General features: G+C 46.3%; 1 protein-coding gene and 3 pseudogenes across 1 annotated transcript; 1 reads left to right on the top strand and 3 right to left on the bottom strand.

The window, feature by feature from the left end:
- Positions 1-939: 939 nt before the first annotated feature.
- Positions 940-3,944, top strand: LOC117185948 (annotated as a pseudogene).
- Positions 3,889-5,731, bottom strand: LOC108159630 (damage-control phosphatase ARMT1). Its single transcript, XM_017293087.2, is given in 1 exon segment — positions 3,889-5,731. A coding segment is annotated over 1 exon segment (1,416 nt). The 5' UTR covers positions 5,690-5,731; the 3' UTR covers positions 3,889-4,273.
- A 93-nt stretch (positions 5,732-5,824) lies between these two features.
- On the bottom strand, positions 5,825-7,654 carry LOC117192900 (annotated as a pseudogene).
- Positions 7,655-8,961: 1,307 nt separating this feature from the next.
- On the bottom strand, positions 8,962-10,538 carry LOC117193901 (annotated as a pseudogene).
- Positions 10,539-10,771: the final 233 nt, after the last annotated feature.

Raw genomic sequence — 10,771 nt, 5'->3', positions numbered from 1 at the left:
TTGTAATGGAATTTAAAACGTATTGTAATGATCCAAAATAGCAGCGGGAACGCTACGACCCCCAGATAATGTATCTAATTTTAAAATGCACGTGCTCTGAAGATTATCCATCAAGTGATAGGCACGCGATTCGTATACTTTTCTAGTCTTTCATTCCCTCTTATAGGATAGCGCTTGCGGACTGCCAGTCTTCCCAAGGACAGTTTGAAGTGAATCGGCATATGATGGCAATCTGATATGAACGGCAATTAGTAAAAGTAAGAGGAAACATTTCCTTTATGCAATCAAAAATGCACTTGTTATTTGACTTTATCGACCAAACAACCGGCCTGCCCTTACAGAGAGCATTCAAAAAGCGCGCGCATTGTGTCCCTCAAACTGTGCTGTTAGGCGCAAGTGAAGAATATGTTAAAAGCCAGTTAAAACACTAGTATTTCTGCTTATCGCCCAATAATACCGATATATTTTTTAACAAATTTAATTTTTAAAGGTATTTTAAAGAACAATTAGGGCAAATATGAAGACAAATAATTCGACGGTTTATTTATGGTATATTTTGAAAATGAGACGGGTTGAACGGTACCCACGGTTACACTGATTTTAGCGCACATGCAGGCTGACCGTTTACGGTATTTTTAATACTTTTCGGTATTTTCTGAGGTAAAATTTGAACCAACCGTATATTTACGGTATATCGGTATATAATAATGGTATATTTTGTCAATTTCATCAATCTATTAAATTTCATTTTCAACGTTATATAGAAATCCAATCAAATTAAGAATAAGACAGTTAAATAGAAAATTGATTCATCAATCGTATAAAATTATTCTTTATAGATGGTAATATTCGACGGAAGATCAAAAACAAGGAATATGTATAAAAGAACTTGAATTCGTCAGTATATTTAGGGTACATTTTAAAAATGAGACGGGTCGGTCACACTGATTTTAAAACATGCAAATATTTTGCATTCAAAACAAATTTTTAAATTTTCCCAGTAACATGAGTGTTTAAACCAGTAAATTGTTGATAAAGAAGCTCCCCTGCGACATGGACGAGCTGGCGCAACTGATACGGGAGTTTAAGCTGATCATACCACGCTCCTTGAGCTACTACGGAATTCGGCGAGCGCTGGAAGAACTGAATGGCCTAAACGACATACTGGACAAGCCGCTCTGCGTGAGTCCCTTTGGACCGCGTGTCGCCCACGATGGCAGTCGTGCCAAAAAATGCACCCAGACAAAGCCACCGCCATCCGAATCCACGGCGACTGCCAAAAAGGAGATCAGGAAGTACGTGCAAAAGCTATATGCCTGCAATAATCAGTGTGACTTTACGCAGCCGCCGCCTCCGTATCTCCGCTGTAGCTATCCCCCCATCAACGCAGAGATTCTAGCTAGGATTGGCGAAACCCTGCAGGCTGACACACGCTTCTATCAGCAGGTTCTCCATTTAATGAATCGCATGAATCTCGAGCCGTCTTTCAAACGGCGCTCCTCCTTCCTGGTCGTTCAAAGCCACCGGCAAAGCGTCGGCATCCAAACAGAGATCATACCCAGCGAGAGCGAAAGCGAGTTGGAGAGCGACGAAACAGAGCCGCGTGTCTGCCCGTCTATAAAAACTACAATGAGGGGGACCCCAGTAACAAGTTGTACATTAAAAACCTTCACAAGAACATCGGCGAAGAGCAGCTGCGCGAACTGTACTCGCAGTACACGACGCCGGAGAACCTGGAGATCAAAGTGATGCAGCAGGGCCGCATGAAGGGGCAGGCTTTCGTGACTTTCATCCACCTGCCCGATCCGGAGGTCATAGCCACAGCCCTGGACGAAACCAACGGCCTGCTGTGGGAGCAAAAGCCCATGATCGTATGCTACGGCAAGAAGATCTAAGAAGAGGTTAGGGTCTCGTCTGGAGAATCTTTTCTTGATTATTTTGTAGTTGTTTCAGCTGTCTATAACACCATTTACATTTCCTAGGCAAGGCCCAAATTTAAACTCTAACTTTTTCTGTCTTTGCTTGCAGGAAACTGGGCCTGATTGATACCATCTACGTTGAAGGAGCTCGTCCAGATCCAGCCAACGATCCTGAGGAGTCGCTCAACGAGGCAGACATTACAGCCCCCGCCAACGCAGTGCCCATCAAGACAAAGAAGTCACGCAAGTTCAAGCTGTTGGCGATGCAGCCCTATACCTATGCCATTTCCGTGGACTTCGAGGCCACCTGCTGGGAGAAGCAAGCCCCGCCACAATGGAGGGAGTCGGAGATAATTGGTGAGTGGGAGTGGCCCCAAGTATTGTACATTAAACCAAAGACTATACAATACCAAGATGTCGCATGAGCGACCAAAAAGCTGTTCTATGGCGGGTCCTAACATTAGGACCCAAAAGGCACGATGGAGCGCGCGGGGTTTCAATTCCCTTTTCGCCTGTACTTCGTCTCTACCGCGACCCCGCTGCCCATCGGTTTCGTCTGTTCGGCAATGCCTTCACCGTCGAAGCGGTGGTCGCGGATCGCCGATGCCATTGGAGCGGCACAGTGGGACCTTTGGCCGTCTCAGCTTGCTAAATTAGTTAGTTAGTCAATAAATATTTGCACACTGAAAAAATGTTAAACTTTGAGTGCTTATATCTCCTAAACTAAAACTATCTTGAAAATTCGATTGGAAAATTCTCTATTAAATGCTTACATTAAATTTATCTAAAGCACTCATACAATTTTTTGACTATTTCGGCTGAGTCCCCACTGTGCCGCGCCAAAGACATCAGCGACCACGCTGCCCTACGGTTGCGGCACGCAGCACTGACATGCTTTCAGTGCGCTTGTGTGTGAAGCTAAAAGCCGTATATGCTGCGGGCGAAACCGGTTTATGGCCGTGCCGACCTAGGACATACACACATATACACAACTACAAGCATATTTCTGGGTTGGCTCGAGCTCGTGCTGACCGAGGCATTGACGAAGCCGAGTAGCACTTCGGAGGCGAAGGTAGCGTAAAAGAGAATTGAAGTACTAGCCCCGCGCGCCCGTACCATGAAGCGTCAAACGAAAATTGAAAAAGCATTTGTTCCTCATGCGACATCTTGGTATTGTATAGTCTTTGATTAAACATAACACAAATCATTCGATTCTTATGATTCACATAGTTTCCAGCGGTTTTGGTCAATCTGAAAACAGGCAAGGAGTTTCACACGTACGTGATGCCGTTGTAGTCGCCGCGCCTGAGCAACTACTGCACTGAGCTGACTGGCATTCAGCAAAAGACAGTGGAGGCGGGTGTTCCGCTGCAGACGGCACTCAATTTGTTCTGCGAATGGCTGCGCAATGAGCTGCGCGTGCGCAACCTGGTGCTGCCGAAGACGAATAAATCCAATATACTGGGAAACTGTGTCTTCGTCACCTGGACGGACTGGGACTTTGGCATCTGTCTGGCCAAGGAGTGCACTCGCAAGCGAATACGCAAGCCAGCGTGCTTCAATCAGTGGATAGACGCGAGGGCCATCTACAGGGAATGGTACAAGTATCGTCCCTGCAACTTCGCCTATGCTCTGTCCCATGTGGACCTGGCCTTCGAGGGACGTGCTCACTCCGGAATCGATGACGCCAAGAACCTGGGCGCCCTCATATGCAAGATGGTTCGTGACGGAGCCCTCTTCTCGATCACCAAAGATCTGACGCCATATCAGCAGCTCAACAGTGGCTTCTGAGCTGCAGCGGTCAGGGGTCAGCCATCAGCCATCCAAACCAGCAAGAGAACCAGGACGAAAAGAATCCTTTTATTTGGATTTTGGATTATATATAACAACCGCAAAGAAATGGAGGATGACTAGGCGTGGTGCCTAAGCTGATCACAAACGTAAACGCTAAAGAAGTTTCTCGTTTTTGTTTTGTATTTTACCTAATTTCTTGCAACAGCAATTGATAAGACTTGAAACTTGATGTGCATCGCAAACACAGCCGATCCCCAGCATCTGCGTCGGGATCTGAACACTTACAAACGAGTACATCTAAACATCTACACATAGCTATAAATATCGCCTTAGAGCATACATATTTTTCTACCATTCATACTTACTTGGTAATGCCTAGCCGTAGTCTATAATATGGAATGCAATACTTATTTTAACGACTTACACCGCCTACCCAAACACTAGGTCATAGGGCATAAAACATAAAATAATAATAAAATGACAATAGCAACATACGTATTATGTGCTGTCTTGTATCAAATAATACGAGGTCATTCTTTGATATTTATAAACTATATTCTTTAAACTAGTGCATCCCCCGAGAGTCTATGCATGACGGCCACTTGGATGACGCCCTTCTTACCCGTCCTCATCCATTGGGGATCGTCCTCGGACAGCCACTCCACCGTGCAGATTGGAAGACCGCAGTAGATGTCCGACTTTATGGTACGCAACGCACACACACTGGTCGGAAAGAATCCACGCATGCACTCGATCAGAGGCGCTGTGTAATACCAGTTGATGTCGCCTAGCAGTTTGCGGTAGTTGAGATCCCCCTTGAAGATGACCAGCGCTGCCTCGCTGAGAGAGACGTACAGGCAGGGCAGGCGCTTCTTCATCTGGCTGCAGTCGTGGGGGCTGGTCCAAAAGTAGGAGGTGTCGCACAAGACGAACGAACGATCCCGCATGTATCGACGCAGACGGCGTCCGAATGCGGCTATTTCGGCAATCTTGTGACTGCGAAGGAATTTCGGCATCCAGAGAAAGTCCTGCTTAGTGACGTCGGAGATGAACCAAGGAATAGCCTTGACATGGCATCGCACTTTGAGAGCCAAGCCCGTTTCGATGAGATATTCAGCCAACAGCAGGTCTGAGAAAAGTTCGAAGCCAGCGTTATCGCACACAATGTCCACATAAACGGGGTCCCAGGCCTCGGTGAGGACACGCCAGACATCCGCAGACTGATCCACCAGCAGATCAGACTCGTAATCCGCCATTAGCTTCAGAAACTGAGCATCTGGAGCCTGTTTGTTTATGGACAGATCACAGCGATTGCTCCACAGGGACAGCTTCAGCATGCGCTGGAATTTCTCCTGAGAGCGCAGCATTCCCCGCATACCCATGATAACATCCCTCATTAGTTTCACGACGCTTGTCGTGGCATCGATCTTTTTCTGCGAAAAGTAGTCGTAGCTGGAGAGCAAGTCAGGACGCCGAAAAATAGCTCAAATGCGTCTATACATATAGCATTCGGCGTGCAACCAGACGGAGGAGAACCAACGATTCCTATCCTCGTCCAGAGTGCTAATAAACCGATTCCAGTCCTCGACATCAGGGGCCTTGCCATGGAACAGCTGAAACTCCTGGTTTTCCTGTATCTCAGCGCGCAGCAGCTGCAGACTCCAGCAAATCCTGTTCAAATCGAAGTGTGCATAGGATCCAAAGATCTCCATTATCTTCGGCTCATTATCATGTAGGAAACTAATCATTTCCCCCAACGTCATGGGCGAGCGGTGCTTAAGCGTGAAATAGGCGAAACTTCGTAAGAAATGGCCAGACAACTCGACGTGCGGCCTGGGTGCTATGTCAAATATCTGGTGCTTTTCGTTGAATACGAGGTCCACCGTCTCTTGGATATTTGCCGAGCGGACGACGGCGGAGTCCACTGCCGTCTGGCTGGTCAACTCAGTGGAATGATCCATTTTGTCGCTCAACATTTTGTCTACAACTGAAAATTTGATGGCTTCCTGCCAGGCAAAGCTATGATTCCAAACTGTGCTGCTGTTTCCAGTATATTATTAAACCTTATGGGAAAATCTCTGATGAGAAAGCGATAACAACGCAAAAAGCTGTACATTAACAATTTAGCTATGATCTAAGATTGCAACAATTCAACTATTAATGAGTTTCGGTATCCTAATATTTGGTTTACTTGCTCGCAAACTGTATAACGCCGTATTCGCCGGTGAGCATCCACTCCTTGTCCTTAGCAAAGAGTTGTTCAGCGACTCCTTGCCCCAGGCCGCAAATCAAGTCCGCTTTGACAGAGCGCAGAGTGCAAAGAGTGTGGGGCGGAAGCCTTTAAGAGTTATTAATGCATTAGTAGTGATTAGTAGTGGATTAATGTGTGGGTAGACTAACCCCTCAAGTAGGTCGCAAACGATTCCGTGCTGGGCCAAGAGAAATCGCCCAGAAGCTTGCGATAGTTGAGGTCACCTTTGAATATTATCAGCTCCGCCTCCTGCAACCGCGCATAGAGGGCTTGCTTCTCCTCGCGCATGCGGTAGAACTCGTAGGGACTCGTCCAGAATTGCTCCAGCGGCGACAGCTCGAACTTGCCTTCGGCCGTGAAACGCTGCCACTTCTTGCCGAGCTCGCTGAGCACTGGATCGGGATGGTCGGCCAGGAACTGGAGTGTCCAGTGATAGTCATGAGCCATCACGTCCGATATGAACCAAGGAATGGCCTTGGCATTGAATCGTACCTTCGCCGCCAGTCCCTTGTCAATGATGTATTCGGCCAGGATGAGGTCCGTGTACACTTCATAGCCGGCATTGTCGAAGATTATATCCACAATACCGTCCCCGGAGGCTCCGTCGATTGCCTGTCAAATGGCAGCAGTGCCGTCTATCAGCAGCTTGGGTTCCAGATCTGTGACCTGGTCGAAAGCATTGCCAGTGGGTTTCACCTGCTTGCCCGAGGTGATGGACAGATCGCATCGGTTGCCCCACAAATTTAATTTGATTAGCTGCCGGAAAGTACCCGAGTCTCTTTCGTTATGGCGAGGGGCCTTTGCCACAGCCAGCATGGCATCGACACTGAGCTTAGCCGCGGTTTGCTTCTGCTCCCTGAAGTAGTCAAAGGCGGACAGACGCGGTGTGGCCTGGAAAATGGCAGAGATTTTGCGGTACATGTAGCACTCGGAATAGAGCCAGCAGGCAGTAAAGTAGCTCCGCTTCTCCTTGGAACCTCCTCCTCTCTTCTCTAGGAACGCGTTCCACATCTGCGTATCGGGATCTAAATAGGAAATACTTTAGTTGTGGTACGGGTTCTGGAAAATAACCACACACCCTTGCCTTCAAAGGCCAACAGGGGTCCATTATTGAGAATGTCCTCGAGCAGCTGCGTGACAGCCGCTGCATTTCGTTCAATATCTGCGCCTGCGTCCTGTGGAGGCAATGGAGGGAATCAAGGTTACGCATTGGCATTGGCATCGACCGTGGGGATGCAACAACTACTCACTTCACCATATGTGGCCAAGAGTTCGTCTTTGTCCTTGACCAGCGAAGCGGCAATTGTGGCCAAAGTCGATGGCAGTCGCACGCGTAACGTGTAATAGGTAACGTAACGTAACGTGTCCATAGATATATGGACAGATTAGGCTGCGTATATAGTAAGGCGTGTGCATGTTACATATGGACCATATCTATACTATGTGCTATATTTAGCGGGCACTTACTGCTTATAAAGGGCCGCCAGCTCTGTGTGCGGAGGCGTCTCTGCAACAATAATTCCATTCTTGACATCAAAATCGGCATCTGGAGGCGAACTCATTTTGAAAGACGTTGGAAGTTTAAAGGGTCGTTTGTTTTTGGTTGAAAACGATGGCGCTGGAGTTTGTTTGTGTGGTGTCGACCCTCTGCAATATACCGAAATATACCGTAAATATACTGATGGAAAAACCGAGCTTAGCCCACTCAACCCCCCTCTATTTGAACAGGTGAACAACTTGAGTTGAGTTTATAAATTCTTCCTATTCATCCAAGTCCAGTTCAGGTGAAAGATATCGTTCTCGAAAAATCAATTAGAATTTAAACATTGTCTGGCTGATTAGATATAGTAAACGAGGGGGAACGTTGTGAGTTGCTACGGACACCGCAACTCTACAGTTATACCCGATACTAAGTCAGTATGCCTCTCCTCCGGCAGACGCCGCTAATATTAAACGATACGACAAAGAGTGCGTGCGAGAGAGACAGAAAATCATTCTGAGCGTGACGTCGGGCGCTGCGTAGCCACTGCAAATTGATTTGTTTCCTTTGGCTATAAAAATGATCTGATCTGATCCAGATTCAGCAATCAGATAGATATGGTCGTTATCTATGATTCTGCGTTTTTAGTTTTCTCGAATCTGCAATATTGTGCATGCAACAGATTTTCGTTCTTTGCGGGGGCGGAAGGGGGTGTGGCGAAATTTTGAAACAAACTCGTCTCGGTACGATATATTAGGAGTCTGGATACCAAATTTGGTTGCTCTAGCTTTTGTAGTCTCTGAGATCTAGGCGCTAATGTTTTACTCTAAGCAAAGCCGCCTATGCTACGTGTGTGTTAGAGAGAGACAGGGCGAGAAAAAATGAAATTGTTTTCTTGATGCTGGCTATAATAATAATACGATCCAATTCTGATTCTGCAGTCTTAAAGATATGGTCATTCTCTACGATTCTTAGTTTTTGGTTTTCTCATATCTTTAAAATTGTGGATGCCACAGATTTTCGTCCTTTGTGGGGGCGGAAGTGGGCGGGGCGAAGTTTTGAAATATTTTTGTAGCACTGACATATCACAGAAGTCTGGATACAAAACATCGTTGCTCTAGCTCTTATAGTCTTTGAGCACTAGGCGCTGAAGGGGACGGACAGACGGACAGACAGACATGGCTCAATCGACTCGGCTATTGATGCTGATCAAGAATATATATACTTTATGGGGTCGGAAACGATTCCTTCTGGACGACACACATCCATTTTCACCACAAATCTAATATACCCCAATACTCATTTTGAGTATCGGGTATAATAAGGTTTATTCATACATCGATACTATCGACTCTATATAGAGCTGCGCGCCAAAGTGAATTTGTTTGAAAGTGATGCAGATCGATTTGAGTAGGCGAAAATTAAAAAAAAGCTGCATTTCCACACCCTATGTATGTCCTTGAATACTGGTAGGTGATCTCAGACCATCGCCATTTGTGGCAGATCAGACGAACTTGTTCAATGGGATTCAAAGAGATATATGTATATTTGTGAATAATTTTTTTAAATAATTTAAACTGTAAAGCCTTTGGTATATTTTCCGCTCAAATAGCCAAATTCTCGCGATCCATCTACGAACTGGATGACGCCATAATTGCCGGAGATCATCCAGTGGGGATCCTTTTTGCTCAGAGTCTCACTAACGCCCTCGGTAAGCCCGCAGATGACCTCTGCCTTGACCCTGCGAACAGCGCATATATTGCTAGGCAGGAAGCCACGCAGGCATGTGTTTAAATCCTGGGTTGAGTCCCAGCAAACATCTTGCAGGAGCTTTTGATAGTTAAGGTCGCCTTTGAAAACGATTAGCTTGGACTGCTGCAGGGAGCTGTACAGATCAGGATCCGTGTCGCGCATTCTGAAAACGAAATAAATCAGTTACGTTAGTGAGGGTCTGCAAATCCTCACGAGTGCATTCACCTGTAATATGGATATGGATAAGTCCACAAATGTGAGATTGGAGCTAATTGAAACTTTCCCTCAGCCAGGAACTGCAAAAACTTTTTGCCAATTAGGGTTATGATGTAATCTGAATGCTGACTCAAGTATTCCAGCGTCCATTTGAAATCTCGCGCCGTCACATCAGTCACGAACCAGGGATGTGCCTTCACATGGAAGAGCACCTTGGTGGCCAGTCCCTTCTCAATCATAAACTCGGCCAGGATGAAGTCGGTGAATAACTCATAGCCGGCGTTATCCAGAACAAAATCGACTTGACATGGCTTCTTTTGCTTTCCGCTTTCGGTTGTCCAAGCATTGCCATATCTCCGCGACTTGGTTGGCGAGAATGAATTCATCTGCGGCGCTGACATCTTCCAGCACGTTTATATTGAATGCCGGAAGTGGCGGCGCCTCTGGATCTCTGGCCGTGTCGTTGTAGTTGCTCCACAAGCTAATCCTCAGAAGCTCTCCAAACATTTCCAGGCTGTTGTCTGTGCGCCGCGTGTACTTGGTGAGGGAGAGTACATCATCTATGCAGCTCGTCAGCGAATTCTCTTTGATCTTCACATGGTAGTCGTACGGCTTTAGGAAGATGCTGTTCTCCACAAAGGAGTAGAGTTTTCTGTGCATATAGCACTCGGAATAGAGACAACAGGATCTGAAGAAGGTGCGCTCTTCATCGGGCAGAAGATTGAGAAACTTATTCCATAGTGCGCGATCGGGTTCTGTAGGAAATAAGTAGTCACTTATTTCCAACCGCAGGAGCAACTATACCCACTGTTTTACCTTGGCCGTCGAATCCCTAAAACGGCTTATCAGTTTGAAGCTCGTACTTCAGCCTGGAGATCAGGCCAATGATGATTTTGAGTTCCTCGCGTGCGGCCTGTTCAAAATCAATTGGTGCTAGAGATTAAATTTGGGTAAACGCTCTTATCCTATTACAAACCTCCCCGAATTCCGCAACCAATTCGCTCTTATCCTTTGTCAACGTGTCTATCACATTCGTCAAAACCACGGGAAGCGGATTCCTTAGAGTATTGTATGCACCGCTGCGCTTATACTGCCCACACATGAAGTCATTCAGCGGCGTTCGCATGTCGTATATCTTATATTTGGCATCGAATTCTGTTTTGAAGATTCTGGAGACGATATTACTGCCATCATCTGTTCGTTCCGAATGGGACTTTGTCTTCGGCTACCATACCGTACAAGCGACGCAGACTCCATAATGACACTACAAGTTACTTTACAGAGAATTTTTGTGCAACCAGTACAGCATTTCAGTTGATTTTTTGGTGAAATTCCAAATGTTTTTTAGCTGAGAAAATC

Source organism: Drosophila miranda, assembly GCF_003369915.1.
Source record: "Drosophila miranda strain MSH22 chromosome Y unlocalized genomic scaffold, D.miranda_PacBio2.1 Contig_Y2_pilon, whole genome shotgun sequence".
NCBI lineage: Eukaryota > Metazoa > Arthropoda > Insecta > Diptera > Drosophilidae > Drosophila > Drosophila miranda.
Note: the sequence above shows the minus strand (reverse complement) of the source record. Positions and strands in the feature narration are given on the sequence as shown.